This window comes from Heloderma suspectum, chromosome 13 (genome assembly GCF_057233095.1).
Source record: "Heloderma suspectum isolate Gila_16-S chromosome 13, 16-S_ref, whole genome shotgun sequence".
NCBI lineage: Eukaryota > Metazoa > Chordata > Lepidosauria > Squamata > Helodermatidae > Heloderma > Heloderma suspectum.
In genome coordinates, this window is record NC_139470.1 from 6,776,642 (window position 1) to 6,803,445 (window position 26,804).

The following is a 26,804-nucleotide window of genomic DNA, read 5'->3' on the forward strand; positions in this document are numbered from 1 at the left end:
AGCTATAAAAATAGGTGTGTCTTCTGGACAGGCGGGGAGAACACTGGTTTTGTAGGGCTGGGGTGCAGAACCTCAGGTACCAAATCCAGCCCTCCAGGGCTTCAAATCTAGCCCTCCGGGGTTACCCAGATGGCCCTTTTCACTTCCCCTGGCCCCACCCCCTTATGCCTTTGGCTCTGCCCACCACTGGACTGCAGCCCCTGAGAGCCTCTCCCTGATGGAATTTGGCCCTTGGGCTGAAAGTGGTTCGATACCCCTGTTTTAGGGTGTGTCTGCACCAGCTGTGTTGTGTGTGTGTGTGTGTTTTGCATGATATGTCACTGGAAATTCTGCAAAGGTTTATTTATTTTATTACATTTGTATCTCATTTTTCTGGCAAGATTGGCTCCCAAAGGATCTTTCAGTGATCATAAGATATTACAGATACATGGTCCTGATACCTTATTGTGACTGTTTTTTTGCTATTTTAAACTGTTCTTAAATATTGTATGTTAAAGTTTCCGTATTATGTTTTTGTTATGTTGTATTTTGGGGTTGTAATTTTTGTGAGCTGTCTAGAAAGCTTTGGCTCTTGGATGGTACAGAAATGAATGAAATGAAATGAATGACTGTGTACATGGTCACCTCTTCTGTCCCCTGGCAGTTGGTAGCGCAGTTCAGGTTCCAGACTCTTCTTTCCAGAGGGAGAGGGCAGGAGAAACTTTCAGTCTGCAAATTCGAAGGAGACGTTTTTTTACTTACAAGTCGTTTTGTGATTCCAGGCGGCTAAAGAGGAGTGGTCTCAGACCTTGTGGGTGAACCTCAATGTGCAGGTGCTGCAGGAAGGGATTGAAGGATATCTGAAAACCCTTCGCAAATTGCCAAAACATGTCCGGAGTGTGCCTGTCGCGTATCACCTGGAAATGAAGATGAAGGCTTTTAAGGACTCAATCCCTTTGCTGCTGGATTTGAAAAATGAGGCATTAAGAGAGAGGTTCGATTTCAGTTCACTCACATAGAGTTGTCTATACCTGTTAAACCCAAACATTTCAGTAATTTGAATCTACACCTGATGCATTTCATGTATCATATCTATATCCTCCTCTTGGGCAAAGCTGCCCAAATGTGTAAACCCTTCTATTTTCTCGCCGGCTCTTCTGGAGGATTGTCTAATGCATTTGATGGTATTAGAAAGAGCCCACCAGTTCAAATAACTAGATGGACAAGTGTCAGGGGCAGAGATTTCTTGATGGTGGCCCTTATGGAACTGGCCTTTCCTGAGCAGATAGCTAAAGGTGCAGTCCTATGTATGTTTAGACATAAAACAAGTCCCACAACATGCTGGCTGGGGAATGCTGGGAGTTGTAGGACTTTTTTCTGTCTAAACATGCATAAGATTTCTCCCTACTTTCTGTGTTCCATTCTCATCCACCTCAAACTCTGCTTAATTTCTTCACTTTTGATAGTACTGCTTTTGTATATTTATAGGTGTCTCCAGCGCCTTTATTGTTTGTAAGCCACTTTGTGAGGGTATCTCTCTGAAAAGCTGGTAATATATGTATTGAATAAATAAATTCACATGGGGCTAGAAATAGTCTTGCTGCACAATTCCCCTGGTGAGCAGCTACTGGGACTAATCTAGATCTGGACGTCACTTCACCTTAGATGTCTTGATTTGAAGTAAAATTCCTTGGTTTCTCAAATGAACTCTTTATGGTTTAGGGTGGGGAGGGGGCTACAAATGCCACCTCCACCCTTACATTTCCATTACCTTGGCAAATATGGATTTGGGACCAGATCTTTGTCCAGGTTATGTGCAGTCCTGCCCTACAGCAACAAACTTTGAACCCAACCATCTTATTGTGGTTCTGCCAACGTCTTTCAGGCACTGGAAAGAACTGATGCGTCGAACCAATACAAGTTTTGATATGGCAACAGAAACGTTCACTCTGGAGAATATGTTTGCCATGGAGCTGCACAAATATTCTGATGTTATCAATGAGATAGTTGGTTCTGCTGTCAAAGAGCTTAGCATTGAGAAGGTAAATTTCCCCTCTGCTATCTCCTTTTGTCTTTAAGGCCCTTCCAGCAATAACTAGAACAAGCCCTTAAGAACTTTCTTCACTTCTTTCTATCCTCTCACAGGGAGTTAAAGAAATAGTAGAAACCTGGGAGAATATGAAATTTTCCGTGCAAAGGTACTTCAAAGGCACTCAGGAACGGGGCTTCATTTTGGGAGCTGTAGATGATATAATTCAGATCCTGGATGACAATGCAGTCAATCTCCAGAGTATTTCTGGGAGCAGATTTGTAGGACCTTTTCTGGCAACTGTTCACAATTGGGAAAAAACCCTCTCCTTGATTGGTGAAGTGATTGAGGTAAGGAAGTGAAATGGAATCTGTTTTCATTTGTTGTTGGGTTTCCCATTGTTCTCCCTCTTTTTAAAAGCAATGTTTGATTTCCATAGGTCTGGATGATTGTTCAGCGAAAATGGATGTACCTGGAAAGCATCTTTATTGGGGGAGATATAAGGTCTCAACTGCCTGAGGAAGCTAAAAAGTTTGACAACATTGACAGGATATTTAAAAGGGCAAGTAACTGACCCGTGTTTAATGGGATCATTGAAGTGCAGAATATTGATTGCACACATGGCTTGAATACACCTCAGATCCCCCCCCCCCCGCAATTAATGGTGTAACTCACAGTATTAGCTGTCAGTCATTTTTCAACTTCTTTATTTCCTGCTACCTGCAGATAATGGCAGAAACAGTCAAAGATCCAGTGATAAAGAAATGCTGTGAAGCTCCGAATCGTCTTTCAGACCTACAGAATATAAGCGATGGCCTGGAGAAATGCCAGAAAAGTTTGAACGACTATCTGGATTCCAAGAGAAATGCTTTCCCCAGATTCTTCTTCATATCCGATGATGAACTGCTGAGTATTCTTGGCAGCAGTGACCCTCTGTGTGTTCAGGAGCACATGATCAAGGTGGATAACAGATCACTATTCCGAGTGCTTATTTATTATTACTCTGTGGTTTATACCCTTGTCGGTAAAGTTGGGAGTTCCACACTTTCTTTGGGTACATAAATGTGCATCTCCTAACCAGGTATAAGGGCTTGAATCATCTTTGAATCTGAAGCTTATTTCTGCAATTTGTTTGGAGAAGCTTCCTGAACTTCATACTGGTGATACAGTACTCTTAGGGGAGAAGCTTTAAATTTTATCTCCTCCTTATGTATTTCAGATGTATGACAATGTAGCTGCCCTGAAGTTTCATGAAGACGACAATGGTATTAAGATAGCCTCAGCTATGATTTCTGCTGAAGGTGAAGTGATGGAGTTCCGAAAAGCTATCCCAGCTGAAGGCAGAGTAGAGAACTGGATGACTGCTGTCCTTGTTGAAATGAGGAGGACAAACAGACTTATTACTAAAGAAGCTATCTTTCGGTACTGTGAGGACAGAAGCAGGTGAGGGAATCAAATGCAGCACATCAGGTTGGCAGCAGGTTGAGTTGAGTGTGGCTTAAGAGAATGTCTTCATGCTGGCTCTTGAATCTATGTGCTGGTCCCCCACCTGTCTGCACTGCAAGTGGTGGCAATTTTGGGGGGCAGCATGGGCTTATTCAGTCTGCGTGAGCTGATGTACAATACCAGATCACACCTAGTGGTTCAAGGAATACGACCCACTCTTCAGCTTAGTACTGTATTGCTGAATCAGGAACATGGGATTTTCCATCTGTGGAATATGGCGTTCTGTCTTGAGTTACTCCTCCCATTTGCTCCAACAGGCAGGACTTGTGCAATTTAGGGCACAATCCAATGTATTGTTTAAACAGACAAAAGTCCTACAACTCCTAGCATGCTGCAGCCAGACATCGTGCATTCCCTATCTCATTCATCAGTGAGAGTCTGCTTTTTCCTTAGAGTTGACTGGATGTTGATGTACCAAGGCATGATGGTGCTGGCTGCCAATCAGGTGTGGTGGACCTGGGAGGTGGAAGACGTCTTTCGAAAAGTGAAGAAGGGAGAAAAGCAGGCAATGAAAAACTATGCCAAGAGAATGCACCAGCAAATCGACTCACTAGTAACCCGGATCACCAAGCCACTAAGCAAAAATGACAGGAAAAAATACAATACTGTTCTCATCATCGATGTCCATGCGAGGGATATAGTTGATACATTTGTAAGAGACAGGTAATTGCAGAAATATGAATGACTGTGATTGTTCTGCATAGTACGGAATCAACCACACTGTTGTGTGATCTGATGGTGTGCTCATGGTCTTGGATTTAAGTAAAGGAATCCTTGCTTCTTCCTCCATTTTCCTTGGGTCTCCCCTGTTCCCTCTGCTTGCCCCATCTCACTTGATGCCATTGGTAATCTGCTCTGATGTCATACGTTTCATGGAAGTCTGGAACTTCTCTCTCTCTCCCACCCTCTCTAGCATTATGGAAGCTCGCGAATTTGAGTGGGAAAGCCAGCTGCGCTTTTACTGGGATCGAGAGCCAGATGAACTCAATGTGCGGCAGTGCACTGGCACCTTTTCCTATGGCTATGAATACATGGGTTTAAATGGACGTCTAGTCATCACACCACTTACAGACCGGATATATCTAACACTCACACAGGTACACCAGAAAAGGGGATTTTCAGTTATCTTCAAGTCCTTAAGTGCCCTTGAAAAAGCGGAGTGTAAATTTGGAATATATACTGTGCCCATGAAGTAGCTACTCTTCCAGTATACTATTCCTGTTTCCTTTAGTGAGTACCTTGGCACCAAACAAAGAATCTACTCATGCCAGCATAGAAATGCCATTCATGCAGGATTCTTACTCCTGTGCCAGCAATACAAGCACAGAATAGGGGTTTGGTAATGGGTAGGGGAGCTGCAAAGTTGTGCTACTTCTTCTCCCTCATTAGAAGAGGTAATCCAGAAATGGCCGACTCTTCCTGCTCACGCCACATACTTGTGTCAGTCAACACACGCTGTTAAGCTTCTCTTGAAGGAGATCCCACGTAGTTCCAGTCTTGTCTTTAAGACTATTTAAAGTGGTTTGAAAGAGGGGTGGCTGCTCATGGTGAGTACTTTCCCACTCAGCCTACTTTCACTTCCAGTAAACTGGTTTTGCAGGGTTTTGTATTCTTTCCAAAACCTGCCAAAGCTGTTTGAGCAGAGGTGACTGTGGGACAAAAGAAATGTGTGTGTACGCCTCAAGAAGTGCGATCTCTCCCAAACCACCTTCAGTGCTCGTGAAGACTTTTGTTTGTCCCCATCCTTAATTACTGGAGGATCTAGCAGCCACTGCAGTGGCGAAGCCTGTCTCCTACCTAGCATTGCTTTTCTGCTTCTTATCCTCCAAAGGCCTTGTCCATGTATTTGGGTGGAGCCCCTGCAGGCCCAGCAGGAACTGGGAAGACTGAGACAACCAAAGATCTTGCCAAAGCATTGGGCTTGCTTTGTGTAGTCACCAATTGTGGAGAAGGCATGGATTTCAAGGTAGGAATGTCAGCTTTGCATTGTGCCGCTGCTGCTGCTCTCTCTCTTTCTCATGACCAAAAAAGCACTTCTGCTCGTCCCATCATTCACTGTATGCCACAGGCATAATACCTCACCCTTGACCATGCTGTGTAGAGTGTAGTGCAGAAGTGCACAGCAGTAGAGCTCATTTTAACGCTTTGCCCTCTTCTGCATCGTAGGCAGTGGGTAAAATTTTCTCTGGCCTTGCCCAGTGTGGAGCTTGGGGTTGCTTCGATGAATTTAATCGGATTGACGCTTCCGTGCTTTCAGTCATTTCCTCGCAGATTCAGACAATTCGAAATGCTTTGATGAACCAACTGAAAACATTTCAGGTAAAGCAAGGGAAAGAAGCTGGTACCGTTTGGTGTGAGGAGGCATCCAGTCACGGATCCCTTCTTCTCTCCAGGCTGGAGGGAGCTCTCACAGTCCATGTCCTGTTTTGTGCATGAAGGGTTAAATTTGGGTACAGGTGCACTGACATGTATGTGCATGTAAGTTTAAACGGGGATCCTACAACAGGCCCATTTTTCCTTCTGTTATGCATCTTCTGACCTTGACTTGGGTTTATGTTTCAGTTTGAAGGGCAAGAAATTTCCTTGGATCCTCGCATGGGCATTTTTATCACCATGAATCCCGGCTATGCGGGCCGTACTGAGCTCCCTGAATCTGTAAAGGCTCTGTTCAGGCCTGTAGTTGTAATTGTGCCAGATCTCCAGCAAATCTGTGAAATCATGCTGTTTTCTGAAGGGTTTCTTATGGCAAAGGTAGGTCAGTGCTTTTGCAAAGGGCTGGTTCACAGGAACGTACATCCCTCAGTGATGCAATACTTGATGACTGGTAGCTGATTGTGTGAACAGATTCCACTCGAAAGCATTGTTCTTGAGATGATGTGGAATGAAATGAAAAATCTTTCTTTGGTGTTGACTCTAATACTAGTTCATTCACACATGTGAGTCATGTTACATTTATCACATACATATGGGAACCAACACAAAGTGTACATGGGAAGCTTCAGAGCTTTAATAACAAAGTTTGTCTATGTTCATGCTCTGTTTTTGTTCACCAGACTCTGGCCAAGAAGATGACAGTGCTATACAAACTGGCAAAAGAACAGCTTTCTAAGCAGCATCACTATGATTTTGGGCTTCGGGCTCTGAAGTCAGTCCTGGTGATGGCTGGAGAACTGAAAAGAGGTTCACCAGATCTCAATGAGGTAAATCTATCTTATTCCTTTGTCCTGGCATCCAGGGAAATAGTGAATCTGGGGGCTCTTTCACATGACCTCTCATTGACTGGCCCCAGTGGTGGATTCAGGGTGTATTGCAGCAGCCTGTCATAGTCCAGGGCCCTGACAAGGCCCCTGAGTTCAAAGAACAGGGAGAGGGCTCCACTACAAGAAGAGTATCATACGTTTTCCCACCTCCTTAGGGCCTTGTTCCCCAGGAAAGCCCCAGGGACTAGCCTCCCTGCGTCTGGAGAAGGCTGCATTGCCACCCTCAGATTCTGAGAACTCCAGCCATATACCACCAAGCTGCAGCTTTTTCTGTGTGGTCACAGCTGCTGAAACAGGCCCCTTTAAGAGAGAAGGCTTCAGTCAGTATGGCAGTGGAGCTAACCAGCCTAAAGGAAGCTAAAACTATGCTTAAGGCTCATTCACAATCTGCTCCTTGTTGGAGCAACATATATAGAAGATTGTCTGGTTTCCAGCCCCAGCATCGCTTGGACTTCTCTGTGGTGCTGCTCTGTTCCTGTTCGTGCCCCTCTAGGAAACCTGACTTCTGCTTGGTCAAAATCCAGCTGAACCTGACTTGCCCCAAGATCTTGGTGTGAATCAGATCCTTATTGGATACCCTGTACCCCAAACCTCACAGTGCCCAACAGTGCTATGCCCTCACTGCAACAGAGCTTGCTGGCTGTAACAGAACACCAACTCGCAGCCAAGCAACTACTTTGGTTTTCTGCCCACAGTGAAATGTGATGTGGTGTAGTGAACACCAGCCTGGCACAACCGCTGGGCCATGAACAGTAATTGGTACTGAACATGCCACATAATCAGGGCTGCTTATTGGTCATGTGAGTCAATTCTGAATGTGGTTGTTGTCTCATTCCTCAAATCACTTACACAGGCCCACTTACGTTAGTCCCACTGAAAAAGCTGTGAACATATGAAGCTGCCTTGTACTGAGTTACTTCCCCTTCTGGTCTATCTAGCTTAGTATTGTCTAGCAGCAGCTCTCCAGGCTCTGGCAGAGAGAGATATTTCCCATCACCTGCTTCCTGATGCTTTTAACTCTCCATTGATAGAAAAGTAGTCTGTACCAAGCTAGTACTGGGGTCAAATGTACTCCAAGAAACCTATACAAATAGAATACTTGAAAGTTATTAAGCATGGCACCATTTGGAAGCTTAAAAAAACCATGCCTGTATTGAGACCTTTCCTTTTCCAGTAAAACAATATAGCTGCACATAAGTCATCATGGGTCAATAATATCCCATCATGTGAAGTTTTAAAACTTACATGAACAGTATGTGGCATCTAACGGACCCCCCCTCCCCCCGTTTTTTAAACAAGACCATCCATCTCTTGTGCCATTAACATAATATAATGCAATAATCAGTGCAATAATCATGAGTTGTGAATTACCGGTAACAACAAGAAATACAAATCTCGAAGCTGTAGCACACGCTAGCTGAGCAACCTATGCACAATTGCCACATTCCCAACTGCATGAGTAGGAGAGTCAAAGCAACATACATTGGGCTGCCTTTGAAGACATTTCAGAAACTGCAGCTCATGCAGAATTCTGCACCCACATTGTTGACTGGGATAAGGCGATGTGAATGTATAAGTCCAGTTCTGGCTCACCTGCACTGCACCGGTTGCCAATTTGTTTCCAGGTCAAATTCAAAGTGCAGGTTTCAAAATATAAAACTCTACGTGGGACCTCAAGGGCTGCCTCTCCCCATATGAAGCTACCTGGTCCCCGAGGTCGGCTTCAGAGGCCCTTCTCTGTGTACCCCTTCCGAGAGAAGCCCAGAGGGTGTCTATCTGGGAACAGGCCTTTTCTGCGATAGCCTCAGGTTTATGGAATGTACTTATTTTCCTAGGCACCTGGATATTACTTCTGGCTCAATTGTTGTGGGCCTCTTTTGTGGTGTTCATTCTAAGCTGTGAGTGAGGGCAGATTTTGTGCATTTCTGGATGAACACTTTTCATACTGTATTGTTTGTGGATTATACTGTTATGGTATTTATTTTGATTTGTTTTATTGTGCTGATTATGATTTATATTGATTGGGGGGGCTTCCCCCCTGCTATATTAGTCATAGATTTCTGAATATCGTGTATATGTTGCTTCAAGCCTGCTTTTTATGATGGGATGCAACGTATACATTTTAATACTAATGCTAATAACAAAACAGTTAGATGAAGCACATGGATGCTGTGATGTTCTGTCATTGCAATGTTCTCTTGGTGACCATGCTGGCAGGCCCTACCAGCTCTGAGTTTGCCTCTCTCAACATACCAAGCAAGCTGGCTGTGTCCCTAGATGAAAGCCAGCTTCGGACCCTTGTCAGCTAGGAAGAGACATCTTTTGGGATGGTCACACTATTGTCGGTTGTTCCAAACAAAATAGGCATCTAAACAACAGCGTCAACTATATTTGAAAAAAACCCAATACCACTGCTATTGGCTACTACTTGTTTTTATATTTTCTGTTAGCTGCTGACATAACGTTCAGTGTACAAATATTGTATTAACCCTGTGCTTTTTTAAAAAAATTAAAAAATAGGATGTGGTCCTGATGAGAGCTCTACGAGACATGAACCTCCCCAAATTTGTTTTTGAAGATGTTCCTCTTTTTCTCGGCCTGATCTCTGACCTGTTTCCTGGACTAGATTGCCCTCGAGTGCGCTACCCTAAATTTAATGATGCTGTTGAGCAGGTGCTTGCTGAAGGAGGCTATGTCGTTCTGCCAGTTCAGGTACTAAAAATAAAACAGAAAGATGGAAAGTATCATAAATGTGTATCCAGATCTTTGGGGCAGCATAAAGTGGCATTCTTGAAATCAGATTCTACCGCAGTGAGGTCTTCTGATCAGCCCACAGGTAGCAGTCATTGTATTAGGTGATGAAAAGACATTTCCCCTTGGATTATGATGGCTTGTGACCTGGGTTTTTCTCAACTTTTCCTCAACTTGAGGTATTTGGCTTAAACCTATCCCACCAAACTGAGTCATTGTCATGTCTAATTGTTCTTCCTTGGTCCTTTCTCCTCTTCCCTGTGCTAATTCTGAACTACATTGCTGTCAGAAACCCTGGGGAAACTCATGGCTTGGGTGGTAGGATTTGAATCTGGGGCTCCCCAGTCCTGTTTATTTAGTTAGTTTAAAACACCCCAACTATGGAACTCCCTCGCTAGGGAGGTCAGGTTGGCTCCATCTTTATTAAGCTTTAGACTGGCAGCAAAAACTCCACTGTTTCACCAGGCCTTTGATGTATTGTAACCTAGCTCTTTGGGTCATTTAAAGAAGGTTCCGCCTCGTCTTTTATTTTGCTGTTGTGATCTGTTGTTTTTATTGTACTGTTGCTTTGAATTGTATATTTTTCTGAGTGCTCTGGTGTGCAGAAAACCAACTGATAAATGCTTTTAATAAATAATTTAAAGAATAAATAGTTCAGGGATAGGAGAAGCTTAATGGATTCTCAGCAGAACCGATGGAGCGGGCAACAAAGTTCCATCTCTCCCTCAGCTGTCACTAGGTTGACAGTTGAGGGAGAGGAGGTACAAATGGAGTTGGTCTCTCAGTAGAACCAATGGAGTGGGCCTTGCAGCAGCCAGATGTCCTAGTCTAACAGCTACACTACACTGGCCCTCAAAATGTAAGGAACAATGCATGAAGTGCTACATAATACCATACACCAGCCTTCCCCAACCTGGGACCCATCAGATGTGTTGGACTACAACTCCCATAATCCCCCAGCCAGCACAGCTGTATGGGGGGCTATGGGAGTTGTAGTCTGACACATCTGAAGGGCCTCAGGTTGGGGAAGGCTACCATACACAAAACCCATTATGGGGTATTTTGATTCCCATAAACATCTCCCTTCCCCCTGAAGTCTTTGAAAACGTTCACAAACTCTGAGTTTTTGAGGCAGTGAAGGAACTGCTTAATGGAACATCACACCCTGACTTAATGGAACATCACACTCAGTGCTCCTTCCCCTTGGGGAAAGGAGGCCCAGAGTGTGTGCGCTCGATGGGGCCATACAAACAGCAGTGGAACTTAGACCTCTCCCCTCTCAGAGTCATAGTGCCCTGAAGGTCCTCATAAAGGAAAACAAAATGGGACCTGGTCCCTCAGCTCCTGTGAAGAGGAAAACACAGTACATCGTGGAAAAAAGGGTAATTTGCCTGTCTCCAGTCCATAGTAGTGATTTTTTTTACAGGAGATGAAACATGGATTTTGAGGCACAAACTTCACAAAACTCTGATGCATCTCTGTTTGATGCTATGAAGATCACCAGGGCCATATTTGAAATCAAATTCCATGAAATGGAGTTTTGTTGATTTATGCCTCTGGAAATTTCTGGTTCTATTTCATTTTTTTTCATCAGGTGGATAAAGTTGTCCAAATGTATGAAACAATGCTGACTCGTCATACCACAATGGTCGTTGGACCAACAGGAGGGGGCAAGTCTGTGGTCATTAACACCTTGTGTCAGGCTCAGACCAAGTGAGTATGGATTAGAATGTGAATGCAAACAGTTATAGACTTGTTCTACTATTATGCTGGAGTCTTTTCAAAAGAGCAGGAGGATGAATATGGAGGACACTGCCCCACTTTCCTGATCATCTTGTTCAACTGATTCAACGTAGTGGGTGGGCTCATAGTATATCTGGTTTTATTGACAGATTCATGGAAGATATATCTATCAGATGCTATTAGTCATGATAACGCCGTGTTCATAAATAGCATGCCACTGAATGTCATTTGCTGGGGCAACAGCAGCAAGGGCTCTTGCCTTCCAGCCCTGCCTGTGGGCTTTCCAGGAGCACCTGGTTGGTCATATGGGAAGCAGGATGCTGGACTAGACTGACCTTTGGTCTGATCCAGCAGGGCTCTTTTCTTCATGTTTTTATTGGATATACAGCTTGAAAACATCAGAAGAGTCCTGCTGGATCAGACCAGGGGTCCGTCTAGTCCAGCATTCTGTTTACACAGTGGCGAAACAGCTGCCCATGGGAAACCCATAAGCAGGACATGAGTGCAACAGCACCCACCCGCAACAGGTGTACATAAGCATATTGCCTCTGATACTGGAGGTAGCATACAGCCATCAGGACTAATAGCCATTGATAGCCTTATGAGGTGCTTGTATCCAAGCTTTACTTTGGTGACTTCAAATGTGAGATGTTACTGTTTTTCTTCCTAATTGCATCTGTGGTGTCCAATTAGACTAGGATTGCTGACCAAGCTTTACACCCTGAACCCCAAAGCCATGAGTGTCATCGAGCTGTATGGTATTCTAGACCCCACCACACGAGATTGGACCGATGGAGTATTGTCCAACATCTTCAGGGAAATCAATAAACCCACTGACAAAAAGGAGAGAAGGTAATTTCTTCAGGGTGACATCAGTGTTATTCAACCAGGGTTGTGTGGAACTCCTGGATTCTGCAAGGATCCCTTGGGGCAGGAGTGAGGAACCTTTTTCAGCCCAAGGGCCAAATTGTTTCCTGGACAAGCATGTTGGGGACTACATGCCAGCAGCAGGGGAGGGGGGTACAGCCAAAGGGGGGGGCACCTCACTGATGTCATGTGGCCCCAGTGAGATTGCCCAGACCTCATTCACTTACACACACGCTCACTCACATATACACACAATCACACACTCACTCATATTCATACACTCAATCACACACACAATAATTGAATCACATACTTGCAATCATTCTCTCTTTCCCCCTACCCACACACACATTTTTTGGGGTGAGGGTTGCAGTGTTGGGGAGAAGATAGCTAGCGCTTCCCTTCCCAGCAATGACCGCCCCAAAATGCTCCCCCCAATGCTGGATTGAAGCTTTTAAAAGCCTCATTGCAGCATGGGAGGGGAATTCTCATATCTCCGATCTCTGATCAAAGATAAGCCAGCAGAGAAGCTGGCAGGCCAGATGAGGACCTCCTGCAGGCTTTATGCAACCAAGAGTTTGTAACTTTTACCTATTTTCACTTTGCTTATTTGCATCTTGTGGGGGAAGACAGGGTGCTCTGCAGGATATCACGTTACATGGATTCTCCAACCAGACAATGGTTGAAAACCAGGGGATTAGGCATTATGTTCCCATGTCCTTGATAGTTTCCAATCCCCCCTCCCTCCCCTGCCCCAATTCACTTTCTTTTATGCTCCTGATAACCTTCCTTCGATCCAGTGAAACTCTAGAGATCAAATCGAGTTGGATTAGAACTGCCATGGGAATGAGTAGTTCTGAAGTGCCCTTTCTCTTAATGGTGTGCACAGGTACATCTTGTTTGATGGAGATGTGGATGCTCTCTGGGTAGAAAACATGAATTCTGTGATGGATGATAACAAGCTGTTGACCTTGGCCAACGGGGAGCGGATCAGGCTTCAGGCCCACTGCGCCCTTTTGTTTGAGGTAAGGAAGTTCCATGTCGGGGGGGCCTTCGCTCAGTCAACAACGCACCTGCCTGGCATTTACTTCCTGGCATCCCTAGCTAGGCTAGGGGCAGGATCCAACAGTGTCATCCCGCAAACTCAAATAGCGCTAGCAGAGCTCCCCTGAATCTTCCTATTGTTCAAGCAGGTACCCATTACGCTTGTGCAACTGGTTGCGCAAGCAGTTGCACAACGGGTTGCGCAACTGATTGCGCTAGAGTTATACACAACTGGTTGCACAACAGGTTGCATGAGAATAATGCACAGCCACTTGCGCAACTACACTTGCGCAACCGTACCTTTAGCTGGATTCTTCTCTTGCACATAGTTCAGAACCTAGTTTCTGCCAGCGCAACGTCATTTGGGCTAATGGAATGACACAGTTGGATACTGCCTGAGGTAGGAATCCTGCTTGACACCCTGGAGAGCCACTGCCAGTCAGTGTCAACACTACTGAGTTAGATGGACCAATAGTCTGATTTGGTTGAAGGCAGCTTCCTATGTTTCTAGGTATTGAGGAAAACTGGCTGTCAGGGTTGCATCTGAGCCCATAGAGTTCCAAAGCAGCTCTGATTCTGAGGAAGAGATACAATCCGTGGGAGAGGAACCGGCTCGTTTTTCAGAGGTGCATCTGGAGGGAGAGCCCCCCCCCACTCACATTCCTGGGAGCAACAGTGACCCTGGCATGGAGAGGGAGGGACAACTTGAGCTTCTAGACACGAGGTGCAGGTGCCGAGACAAGTGAAAGGTTGCGGGTGCCGAGAGGAGGCGCTCAGCCCGCTTGGCACGATGACAACAGCTGTGCCCCGATGCCCCATGGGACAGTGGGGGACTCTCCCCTCTTTCTCCTTAAGTTCAGAGAGTTGCGTTTTTCTCCAAACGGAGACCAACTGACTTCCTAACGCTTAGAATCCCTGGTAGGCTGCTCCTTTGAGTTTTCCGCTTAGTCTCAGGCAATTAGCATCTGTAAGAGTCATTAGGTTGAATGGAAATAAAGCCTTGGAAAAGAGCCCTTTTTGTCTGCATGTTGATTCTGACTACTTGAGGATTTCAGAAGGCAGCAGGAGCGCTCCTGACACTGCCCAGATGCTGGGTACCAGGAATGTCATTAAACATAACAGCCAAAGGGACGTGTTCTCTGCTCACACTGGACTTCAGTGGTGGTGTTCTTGATCTGTTTTCCTCTTATTTATTTTTATTGCTTATTCTTAGCTCAGAGCGGCTTCTATATAGGACCAGGCAGCCTCACAGCCATGCAGTTTATAGGGCAAAACTGGCTTAGCACTAGCAAGAGAACTGTGGCATGTGTGCCTTCTGAGTACTCTCCTTTAGTAGTGGAAGTTATCCAGGGGTGGATGACTCCTCCCACTAGGTTTGGAGGCAGGGCTATGCAAATGACTTTGTGTTTTATTCCCTCAATGGGAGGAGCCCCACCCAATTCCAATCCTTCTGGTTTGAGCTTCACGGTGCCTTTTTTTTTTTTTTCAATGGCCATCAATACCTGGAACTACTAATTGCTAGCACAGAACGTCTTGTAAATGTGCAGACTTCCTTTCTAGGTTGGAGACTTACAATATGCCTCGCCTGCAACAGTATCACGTTGTGGGATGGTCTTTGTGGACCCAAAGAATTTGAGATACAGACCTTATTGGCAGAAATGGTCAAGCCAAAGGAATAAGGTAAAAAAAAAAAGGCTGCTTAGACTGATCTTGAAATGTTTTGTTGAAAATCAGGACCAGTGATGGATTCTCATATATGTCTAGACAAGGGGAGTTTGTGTGAGTCTACCTAGAAGAAATACCAATATCTGTGTAGTCGACTCCATTAGCATTCCAACTCAAGGTGCTTTTGTCTGCTTTTATGTATGAAGTGATATTTCATTACTGCTTGTATTGTTCCTCAAAGCAAAACCAGACATAATGGTTGGCACAGGGCTGTTCTGCATTTAGTTCTGCTCCAATCCTCTGTAACAACTGCTGTCACTTGGTTAAAGAAATCTTACTTGATCAACCATATGTGCATTAATCAGATGTACATCTATGCAGATTGAAGTAACTGAACAACATATTTCCGTTTTTTGATGATAAGTGTGTTTCGCAGCAGGTACCATCTTAAGAGAGGCATTCCTTTCTATGTCAGACAGACGTAGGATTGCCTCTTCAAAGAAGATGCCAGCCACCTGCAGTTTCTGAAAGTATTCGTCTTTGAAATTATTATTGTTTGATTAAAAAAAAAAAAACTGCTTCCCGACTGATTGGGATACCTTTTTAGATTATTTGAAAGTTTTTAAAAAATCAAATCTAACCTTTTGGTCTACTAAATGTTGCAGCCTTACCTGTAATGTTTGGAGGAACCCGCAACATGATGTGAAGTCATGGTGTCACGAGTTTCCCACCCTTCTTAGCAGCTGCTAGGAGGGACTGGGGAAAAGGAGACACAGAGATGCTGCTTTTCCCTCAGTGGAGGATGCTATCCAGAGATGGATTACTCCTCCCACTTTTTCCACAGGCAGGGCCATGTCAATCAAAGCAGCCCTTTAAGCTTCAGTTAGAAGAGGAGACCTCGCCCAGTTCCAGCCTTGTCTCCTCCACAGGAACTGGGCTTTTCTGGAGATCCTGCTCCTACTTTCTACTTATGAGAACAGATATGTTTTCCCCTCGATTCCTTGGATTAGACCTCACTCCTCCTCCTCCTTCTATTACAGCCCAGTCACATAGAGACTTTGCCCATTTCCTCTTGTTACTTTATTTCTGAACAGGTTGTTTGTGACCTTGCACAAACCTGCCTACTTCACAGGGAGCAATCTGGGATTCTTGGGTTGTGGATGGAGTGCACAGCTGCCAGTGTACATACTTCAGATTTACAATTTAAAACAAATTATGCCACAATCCTAAGAGAAGGAAGAATGTATAGCACAGCACGGGGACTGGAAGGGCCAATTCAAAAGGATACATTGGAATGTCTGTGGGCTTTTTTGTTCCTTAGCAAGAACAACAACTGCTAAATAGGCTCTTTGACAAATACATACCCTACCTGATCAGCATGATTGTAGAAGGAATTGTCGACGGGCGGCAAGGGGAGAAACTGAAGACCATTGTCCCACAGACGGACTTAAATATGGTAAGAAATGATGGCTTTGTTGATTAATGGAACAATTGAAGAGGAGGAACCTCAAGCATAGAGTGGTTCAGGAGGCATTCCAAAGTTCAGGCATATTGCTCAGAAGAATTTACTAGAACTAAAAAAGAGCTCTGGAATTTCTAGGTTACAGTAGGGAATGGGGAGACATAGAGATAGGAGTGACATTTGAAGGGAAATTTCAAGACATGGTCTGGCACCAAAAATTTGCTTCTTCAGGATTTGGTCGGCAGTGAAAATATCTCAGCTCAATCTAGGAAGTGTTGTCCGAGAACGTCCCTTCATACAGCCCTAAATATTAAAGAGATCTTAGTTAATGCAATCAAATGAGTTTTAACTGAATACTGACTCAGTTAAATGTCCATACATATGCTTATAACTAAAATAATATTTTTGAAGGAAAAGGCATACTGTCGTTTAGATGGCACATGTATATATCGCAGTAGATGCCATCTGAGAAGAGGCATTCCCTCCAGCATGAGAGTCAAAAGGGGATGCTTCTTCTAAGAAGAGACATTTTTTCAAGTACTTGCATTAAAAAGTAAATAACATTTTTTAAAAGTGTTGCCTTTGTTGTCTTTTTAGTCAATTAATGTTTTTAGATGAATTAATATAACCAACTAATCTATCTAATACTGCAGTCCTACTGCACATGTGTACACACACACTGCTGCTTCCACTGTGTGTGTCCGAAGTGTTATATTTACTTCTTCAGGCCTGACAAGTTTTCTCAGGCTCTGTACAGAGCCTTTCTCCACCAATTTCTCCATTAATCTCCAAATCCCAGAACCTTGAAGTGAAGTGCCTACTGTGTGCAATGGGCTGCAATGGTCCTATGTTAACACATTTTCTTTGTTCCTCGTCCTGTCTGCTGGGATGCACTCACAAACAGCTTCCTAACTGTTTGGCCAGTGCTAACTCCAAGCCCTCCTTCATCACCCTTCTTTTAGACCCAGCAAAGTAGTTGGTACTGCTTTCAACTGGGCAACCTCTTTACCTGTTGACAGAATTCATAAGCGACATGTCTTGGGGACGTGGAATCAAGAACCCCAAAGGTTTTGCACAAAGAGGATCATGATTGTTTTGTGGTTTCATATGACAGGTGACCCAGCTGAGTAAGATGCTGGATGCCCTGCTAGAGCAGGAGATAGAGGACCCCGATGTGCTGGAGTGCTACTTCCTGGAAGCTTTATATTCCTCTGTAGGCGCCTGCCTTCTTGATGCTGGAAGAGCAAAATTCGATGACTTCGTTAAACGGCTCTCCTCTATGTCAACCATTAATGATGAGATGACTCTAGCTAAACCAGGAGAGCTGCCAGGTGGGCTATGGCCAGTCTTTTATAAGGCATGGCTTGTTTCTGGAAGGAACTGCTGTGACATCACTCGCCCTTTTGCAGTTAAGCATAAGTATTCCGCAGTGAAGACACACTGGGTGAGGGGATGTTTAACCTGTTTCCTCCATGCTGTTTTCTTGATTTGAATCCCCCTCAAAGCTGCTTTGGGGTAGGGATGGGGAACACATATATCTGTATGGTACCTATATTTTCTCCCACCCCTAAGTAGGCCTAAGAGCCTCTGGTGAGGTGATTTAGACTGGGCAAATGACATGTTGGGAAAGGAATGTTGGGACTTAACATAGAATGTTTCTTCTCATCAGTGGAGGAGGGTATTATTTCTTCCTCCAGAGGCAGGACTTGTGGAAATTGAACAAGCTTTGTCCCTGTTGTGTGGAGGAGGCCCATTCCAGTCTAGTCTGCTCAGAGAAAGCGTGTTTTTCCTCAGCACCCCTCTCTGTTGCAAGTTTTTAGCCAGTGTTTCTGACAGGAATGTTAATGATCTGATGGGAATTTTCTCTCCCTCCCTCTTTTCCCAGCAGATATCTAGTGCAGGGCTGGGCAGGAGGTAGATCTCCAGATGTTTTGGACTCCTGACCATTGGCCATGCTGGCAGGGGCTTCTGGGAGCTGAATTCCAAAACATCTGGAGATCTACCTTCTGCCCAGCCCTGATCTAGTGAATGTGGGAAGGGAGTCTACTATTTCTCACACGCACACACACACAGAAGGTTGGCTGAGGGGGTTGGCCTTGCCTCAAGCCATGTGAGGGACTCTGAAGCCACTGCCTTGTCCCCTTGCCACAATGGCCCTGAGGGAGCTTTCTTCTTAATCTTTTTTACAACCGTTTACTGAGTTAGCTCAAGTATGCTGAACACTTGGAGCTGGGTGGCTGCTGCAGCCTCTACCTCTTCATGTCCTTCGCTGAAGCAAAAGAAGTGCCAGAGAAGAATCTGGCACCAGGGAGAGCAGCACTGGAGGGCTTAGGAGACTGTAGAGCTGGGCTTTGCCACTTGGAAGTAAAAGTAAAAAAAAAAGAATAGTTTTTTCCAGAGAAACAGTTTTGCAAATTGGGACATATTCTGTTCCTGCTTGGTTACATACTAAAATTGTGTGGGTCTCTGCAATGGAAGCTTAAGAAACGTGCAATTGACATGTCTGTGGAGCAAGCAGGAGGAGTAAGCTGTCTTACGATAACTTCCATCCACAGAGGAAAAGAAACCTTGATGGTCAGTCCAACATTACTGCCGTTTCATTTGGTTTGCACCCTGTCCTTGAAATGAGAGGCAGGTGCAGTTTGATCACTGCTTAGTGGACAAGGGAGAAAGTAGATTCCCCTAACCTCAAGACATTCTGCCTCCAGCAAAGAGGCAGGTGCTTTGCAATGGTCCCCTTGAGAACATGAAGTGGAAAGTAATATTAAGGTGTTTTAGTGTGTGTGTGCTCGGGAGAGGGAGAGCACACAGTAAGAGGTGCTCTAAGGCTTACGTTATTTGCCAGTCTCTTAGGCCTAGAATCCAATGCTTTCTAATGACTGGGATAATACATAAGACATTATCTTCTTGCCATCCTAAGTTAGCTGTCTCCTGTTCCATTTGTTTGTTTGTTTGTTTATTACATTTCTATATCACCCATCAGCCGAAGCTCTCTGGGCAGTTTACAAAACAAAAGTTAAAATCATAAAATACACTAACATAGTAAAACATATTATAAAAACCATACATTCAAAACAACCGAGCAGAACCAAGATAAAAACCAGCAGCAGTACAAGGATCTAAAAACATACACTCTTTCACCGTTTTGGTGGCATCTGTCTCCAGTAATCTTGAATGGCTTATCTTTAACCATTAGTATATTTCTACGATACCACGATGTCTTTCTGTTTCAGGCCAGCTTCCAACTTTATATGACTTTCACTTTGAGGGGCGTATGAAAAAGTGGGTACCTTGGAGCAAATTGGTCCCTGAATATGTTCACTCAGCTGAAGTGAGATTTATTGACATTCTAGGTAAGTGTGAACTAAGCTTGGCATTATTTGGTGGGAGTAATTAATGACACCAGTTAATCAGTTGCAGCCTGCAAAGCTGTATGTGCTTTCTGAAACAACGTGTCTGTGGAATTTCTTTGGTGGGTCTCCAAGCTGTTAGATGGACAAGTGGTGTCTGGGTCAGATGGGATTAATTGATGTTATCTTGACAAAAATCACAGTAGCTGTTAAATTTTAGATCCTACCTCTGCATCCTTCATTGAACTCTACCGATGGTCTGATTATGAACTCTTGTATATTGGAGGTGGGTACCCTTACATGGGTTACTCTTGCATGAGTCAGGGCCATTCAAATTGTGCTTGTTTAGTCCCCTGAGTGGAAAGAGTACCCATCCATTTCTGGTCCTGCCAGCCCTGGGGCAATAGGGTTTTCTGGAGCTCTGTTCTTATTTTTCACTGGAAGAGCTTCAGGCCAGCTCTTTCTGCCTGACTCTCCTTGGATTAATCAGCCATGGTAGGAAGGGAGTTGGTTGGACATGCTTCCTCTTTGGAGGGGACCTCATAGGCCTTCAGGAGTGGAGGATCTCCCTGTGTCCTTTGTTGAATTCTACTGCTGGTCTGATTATGCACTGTGAATCCAGGCAAATCCCTCTGTATTAAACTGATTGGGTTCTTGTTGCTTTCTGTTGCATTCCAAACTAACATGCCCTCCCTTTAGTTCCTACAGTGGACACAACCCGCACAAACTGGCTACTAGAAAGGATGGTGAAAATCAAACACCCTGTTGTTTTGGTTGGAGAATCTGGAACATCAAAGACGGCAACAACACAGAACTTTCTCAAAAAACTACATCAAGACACAAATGTAAGGGTCGAGGTGCTATGTAATTAGCTTGGGCTTTTACATATTGTTCAGTCATTATATTCTGTGCCCATGCTGGCCTCTCCTCCCCTTGCCTCCCCTCCTGGACAATCTGCAGCAAAGGTTCTCCTGTCACTGGACGGCAAGCATGTATGTATGTATGTAGGTGAGGAATAGGTCAAGGGGACAGATCCTTTGCTACATCCAACTTCCCAGAATCTCTGGTTAATGCACTTTCCCCCCCAATTTTGGATGGTATTTAAGCCCATGTGGAGCACAATTGTTTGCATGTCTATTCAGAAATAAGTCCCAGTGTGTTGAACAGGGCTTATTTTCAAGTAAATGTTTACAGGATTGCAGTCTTACTCAGCTCCACCAACAGTTGTATTTTACTAATTGGTAAAATAGTATCTCTACTTGGCCTTGTATTTTAAGAGAGAGAATGATGCCTTGACCATTAGTATCACAATTAGGCAGTTTAAATAACACCAACTTTGTTTCTATAAACAGGCACAAATGTGATAAACTTCCACAATCAAAGACAATTAGAATGATTTGAATGCTGAAAAATCATCCTCTACCCTGAGCAAATTTCAGAGATCTTTTATAAATATAACAATTTAAACATTAGTTAAAACAACCCGACCTCCCCTTCTATAGCAATAGAAGAAAAAGTTCCCAATCGTTACATAACATTATTTAATGTTACTAATATTATTCAGTTGTTTTGTACTTGCTTGACATTTGTAATTTGAGTATTATTTTCTGTGAACTGTCTAAATGGTGACCAAGTTATCTCCTGCTTTTCTTTTCCTTGGGCTACCAACCTATCTCACAGCGTTGTTGTGAAGATAAAATGGGAGGTGATAATGTTGTATGCCACTCTAAGGTCCTTGAAGGAAGGGTGGGCTAAAACTGTAAATATATTGTTACTGTTACATAATAATAATTTGAGATGTTTTCATTATCATAATTTCCCATATCTTTTTAGGGCCAACAAAAAAGTACTGAATATTTATTAACTGCATTTGTAAACTGCCCAATAACTGAAGTGGACACACAGAGCACAGATGAACTATGACATTTTCTTCCACAAGATGTGATGATGGCCACCAATTTAAACTGCTTTCAGAAGGGATTAGACACATTCCAGGAGTTTAGGTTTATCAGTGGCTACTATCATGATGACTATACACCATGTCCAGGATCAGAGGAAACACGCCTCTATATACCAGTTGCTGGGGAAGAATAGCAGGAGGGTGCTGTTGCCCTCATATCCTGCTTGTGGGCTTCCCAGTGACATCCACTGGGCTACTGTAGGAAACAGGACGCTGGACTAGAAGGGCCTTTGATCTAGCAGGGCTCTTTTTGATGTACTTAGATCTACTGTATCCAACGGATAAGTTGGCAATAGCTCCTTTCCAGAATTAAGCACTAAAAAATTGTACTGCCACCAGCCAAGAACACCAGATAGCTTCTGTATCTTCACAATTCCACAATAAGTGGAGAAGTACTACTGGGTTTGACTGTAGTGGCTGAAAAGTTAAGATATTCTCTCTGTTGAAAAATACTCCATTCTGAAAGGGTTTTAATTTGCCACAACCTTCACACATGTAAACCCTTTTTAGCTTTTAACATCCATCGTTTATTTTCCACACTGCTGTATAGGAAGGAAGTCATAGATATGAGGCTTCCTTTCTAAACTGGCCATTTTCATCTCGCTCTTTCAGGTGCTGCTAATCATTAACTTCTCCTCACGCACAACTTCAATGGATATTCAAAGAAACTTAGAAGCCAACGTGGAGAAGCGGACCAAAGAGACCTATGGGCCCCCAATGGGAAAGCGTCTCCTTGTCTTTATGGATGATATGAATATGCCCAGGGTAAGAATTCGAAAGTATGCGAGAGATTGCCAAGGCACATTAGAGCATTTTTTAATGGAGAATGAGTGGAGTTGACTGGGGGGGGGAAGGAAGGGATGTGAATCCTTTGCTTCTAGAGAGGTTTTACGGGCATTTAGTCCAGCATTCTGTTTCCCAGCAGCTCACAGGCAGGGTGTGGCTTAATAGCAATGCCCTGTTGTTTGCCCCATTACCCAGCAGAGAAAGGTACACTGTTTCTGATCCTGGAAGTTTCATTTGGTGTGTAATGGCTAATACCCATTGATAGACCTGTCTTCCATAACTTGGTCTAATCCTTTTTTTAAGGCCATCTAAACTTGCAGCAATCACCTTCAGGTGCCAGAGGAAGATACTCCAACTCCTTGCTGTAGTTGTCATTCCGTATTTTCTGTTATCTGTTTTTATGCACATGTGTAAGAATTAGCCAACGTGGCGTAGTGGTTAGATTAGGGGTAGGCAAGAGGTTAGTGGTTGGATCATGGTTTGATCAGGGGTAGTGGTTAGATCAGGGGCAGGTATGGTCCAAAGCATCTGATGCCCTACAGATGCTTTGGACTACCATTCCCATCAGCCACAGGCAGCATGACCAATGATCAGGGATTTTGGTAGTCCAAGACATCTAGAAGACACCAAGTTGCCTGCCCTTGGGTTAGATTGTCAAACTAGGATAGGGAGACCCAGGTTCAAATCTCCACTCGCCGTGAAACTCACTGGGTGACATTGGACCAGTTGCTCTTTCTCAGCCTAGTGTACTGCACAGGGTTGCTGTGAGGATAAAAGGGAGAGCCATGTATTGTACCCTAGACACTTGGGAGAAGCAATGGCATATACGTGTAATATTTTTGTTATTATTAACCATAATTCGCTCTTTCAGGTTTATTTAGCAGTTTGCCAACTCATTTGTCTTATTCCCTGGCCTCTTTTTGGAAAGAGATTGACAATGCAGTTGTGTACATATCTACTTAGAAGTAAGCCCCACTGAGTTCAATGGGATTTACTCCCAAGCAACTGAGTGTAGGATTGCAGCCTGAAACATACTTATTTCTCTAGACCTTTAGAAACTAAGATTGCTTTACTGTGTTTTTATCAGTGTTATTGTTAATATTATTTGTACTAACTTTACACTTCTTAACATTACTTTTATTGGATTTTTAATATATTTTAATCAATATACAGTCAGGGCCAGAAATATTGGAACAAGGATAACTGTTTTGGCAGTTGGCCTCCGTACACCACCACATGGAAGTTGAAAGGAAACAAACCCGGATGGGAGCGAAGTCAGGACTTTCAGCTGTAATTCAAGGGGTTTGACAAAAGTGGGGCACTAACCATTCAGGAAGGACAGCCAGTGGCATACACCCCCCCATCATTGGTGGCTCATAAGTAATGGAACGACTGGCTGACAAGCAGCTGCCAGGTGTGGCCTGTTTCCTGGGTACCCCATGACCAATCAAGCAGATAAAAGGCCTGGAGGTGGTTCTGAGTGTTACATTTGCATTTGGTAGCTGTTCACTGCAACTCCCAACATGAGGCCCAAAGCGAGTGAAGGAGGCCACCATTAGGCTGAGGAAACAAAATAAACCCATCAGAGAGATAGCAAAAACAGTGGGAGTGGCCAACACAACAGTTTGAAACATCCCGAAAAAGAAGGAATTAACTGGCAAGCTCAGCAACAGCAAAAGGCCTAGCAGACCACTAAAGTGGATGACCGCAGAATTCTGCTCATGGCGAAGAGGAACCCTTTCACAACATCTAGCCAGGTCAAGAATGCTCTTGCGGAGGTGGGCATGTCATTGTCAACATCTACAGTCAAGAGACGGCTTTATGAATGTAAATACAGAGGCTTCACAACAAGGTGCAAACCACTGGTAATGCTCAACAACAGACAGGCCAGATTAGCCTTTGCCAGCAAACACCTTAAAAAGCCTGCCCAGTTCTGGAATAAGATTCTTTGGACTGATGAGACCAAGATTAACTTGTACCAGAATGATGGGAAGAGAAAAGTATGGAGAAGGAAAGGAACAGCTCACAATCCAAAGTATACCACATCATCTGTCAAACATGGTGGAGGCAGTGTGATGGCATGGGCATGTATGGCTGCCAATGGAACCGGGTCACTGGTGTTTATTGATGACCTGACTGCTGATAAAAGCAGCAGGATGAATTCTGAAGTGTATAGGGCTATACTTTCTGCTCAGATTCAGCCGAATGCTGCCAAACTGATAGGACGCCGCTTCATATTGCAGATGGATAATGACCCAAAACACACAGCAAAAGCTACCCAAGAGCTTCTCAAGGCAAAGGAGTGGGATGTTCTTCAGTGGCCAAGTCAGTCACCTGATCTCAACCCAATAGAGCATGCTTTTCACTTACTGAAGACAAGCCTGAAGGCAGAAGGACCCACAAACAAGCAGCAGCTGAAGGCAGCTGCAGTAAAGGCCTGGCAAAGCATCTCGAGGGAGGAAACTCGGCATTTGGTCATGTCCATGGGTTCCAGACTTCAGGCAGTCATTGACTGCAAAGGATTTTCATCCAGGTATTAAAGGCGATCCTTAAGTTTGAAATGATGTTGGTTTGTTCCATTACTTATGAGTCCCCAACGATGGGGCGGGAGGGTGTACGCCCCTGGCTGTACTTCCTGAATGGTTAATGCCCCACTTTTGTCAAACCTCTTGAATTACAGCTGGAAGTCCTGACTTCGCTCCCATCTGGGTATGTTTCCTTTAAAATTCAGTGTGGTGGTGTACAGAGGCCAACTGCCAAAACAGTTATCCTTGTTCCAATATTTCTGGCCCTGACTGTATATTGCGAACCTGTATTGGACAGGGGGTTTATAAATACTGTTGATAAGAAATCATAAAGAATTGCTTGTGGGCAGCTCTTCCATCCCCTCTCTTAGCATATTGTCTCCTTTGTTGTCCAAAGGTTGATGAATATGGGACCCAGCAGCCCATCGCATTGCTGAAGTTACTCTTAGAGAAAGGCGCCTTGTATGATCGTGGCAAGGAGATGAACTGCAAGTACCTCCGTGACCTCGGCTTTGTTGCTGCCATGGGCAAAGCTGGAGGAGGCCGTAACGAAGTTGACCCTCGATTCATTTCGCTCTTCAGCGTTTTCAACGTTCCTTTCCCTTCAGATGTTTCTCTGCACTTGATTTATGCCTCCATTTTAAAAGGCCACACTTTGGTAACCTGAATTATTTATACAGAGAGATATTTATTAAAGTATGGCAGACAGATCTGAACAGAATGTAAATGCTTGGTAAAAATTTGCCCTTAAGCCTACCCTTACACATTGACATTTGTTATTAATGGGAATCTGTCTTCTCTTAAATTGATGAGGGGATCATTTATTATTCTGCATTTGCAAAGGCAAGTCCACTAAATCTCATTAGGTATCTGAATTGTTGCTGAGGTTGACTGCCAAAAAGCAACTGACCATTGTCAAAGACCTTAACAATCCTGCTGCTATTTGGTCTCTTGGTATATAACTCTAGAAAATATTGCTATATTTTTCCCATAACACCAACTCCTTTTACTGCATTTTCATCACATCCAGACTCCAGCCTTCCAAGTAACAAAGGATAACAAAAGTGCATAGCACCTTCTGAATTCTATTTGGTGGTTCTGGTGAGCACTTTGGGGTGTCAGAGGAAAATCCACTTCTGAACTGATAGAGATTGTGGCCTGGGATCTCCATCTGACCTCAGGGGTTTCTCCTCTGGCCTCTAGCATAACTCTTGGATCCCAAGCCCACATTCTCCTGTACAATCTGAGATCCTGATAAAGGTTTCAGTGTCCCCCTCCTTGCCAGAATGGGCTGTAATAAATGCTTTGTCAGAGACCTGATATACCTCAGTTTCACACTCTTATTTTACCTGTGGTCGAGGTTCCGCGTAAGAGACAGACTCTACCAAGGACACTGTTGTCAATGCCAGTGCCAACCCTCCCTGCCTCTCAGTGCAAAATCTGGGTGCATGTGAAGAACTTGATAGCAACCATGGCCTTACAAGAATCTTTTGAACTAATTGCCCCTAAAGAAATATTGATGGAATGCCAGTGTGGTCCATTACCAACCTTGACTCTACTGGCCAATATTTTTTTAGGAGCATTTCTCGAGAAGATTTTAAAATGTCATTACTTTAAAAAAAGAACTATCAGCCACATACAGAGATTGTCAACAAGCATGTTTCAATCGCCAATTAGCATATAGTAGTAGACGTCATAGTCCATTTATTTGTATAGTCTGTTTTCCACAATACATTGTGCTCATAGCAGTTCACAAACAAACACAATAACCATAATTATATATTGTCATTGTGAGAGCCAGCGTGGTGTAGTGGTGAGAGTGTTGGCCTGGGACTTGGGAGATCCGGGTTCTAGTCCCCACTTACCCATGAAGCCCA

The 26,804-nt window shown here is 44.0% G+C and overlaps 1 protein-coding gene across 1 annotated transcript in view; it reads left to right on the forward strand.

Annotated features, from left to right (window-relative positions):
* Window positions 1–26,804, forward strand: part of DNAH10 (dynein axonemal heavy chain 10) — a 99,762-nt gene that overhangs the window by 32,499 nt on the left and 40,459 nt on the right. The window contains exons 25-47 of the mRNA XM_084819652.1: window positions 762–973; window positions 1,865–2,021; window positions 2,125–2,358; window positions 2,448–2,570; window positions 2,735–2,968; window positions 3,228–3,451; window positions 3,908–4,177; window positions 4,428–4,611; window positions 5,346–5,480; window positions 5,681–5,833; window positions 6,077–6,265; window positions 6,568–6,714; window positions 9,295–9,486; window positions 11,120–11,238; window positions 11,962–12,120; window positions 13,025–13,160; window positions 14,740–14,859; window positions 16,166–16,300; window positions 17,421–17,637; window positions 19,540–19,659; window positions 20,356–20,501; window positions 22,229–22,381; window positions 25,325–25,585. Of these exons, the coding sequence (XP_084675778.1) occupies window positions 762–973; window positions 1,865–2,021; window positions 2,125–2,358; window positions 2,448–2,570; window positions 2,735–2,968; window positions 3,228–3,451; window positions 3,908–4,177; window positions 4,428–4,611; window positions 5,346–5,480; window positions 5,681–5,833; window positions 6,077–6,265; window positions 6,568–6,714; window positions 9,295–9,486; window positions 11,120–11,238; window positions 11,962–12,120; window positions 13,025–13,160; window positions 14,740–14,859; window positions 16,166–16,300; window positions 17,421–17,637; window positions 19,540–19,659; window positions 20,356–20,501; window positions 22,229–22,381; window positions 25,325–25,585 (4,020 nt within the window). The remainder of the gene's footprint in view (window positions 1–761; window positions 974–1,864; window positions 2,022–2,124; window positions 2,359–2,447; window positions 2,571–2,734; window positions 2,969–3,227; window positions 3,452–3,907; window positions 4,178–4,427; window positions 4,612–5,345; window positions 5,481–5,680; window positions 5,834–6,076; window positions 6,266–6,567; window positions 6,715–9,294; window positions 9,487–11,119; window positions 11,239–11,961; window positions 12,121–13,024; window positions 13,161–14,739; window positions 14,860–16,165; window positions 16,301–17,420; window positions 17,638–19,539; window positions 19,660–20,355; window positions 20,502–22,228; window positions 22,382–25,324; window positions 25,586–26,804) is intronic.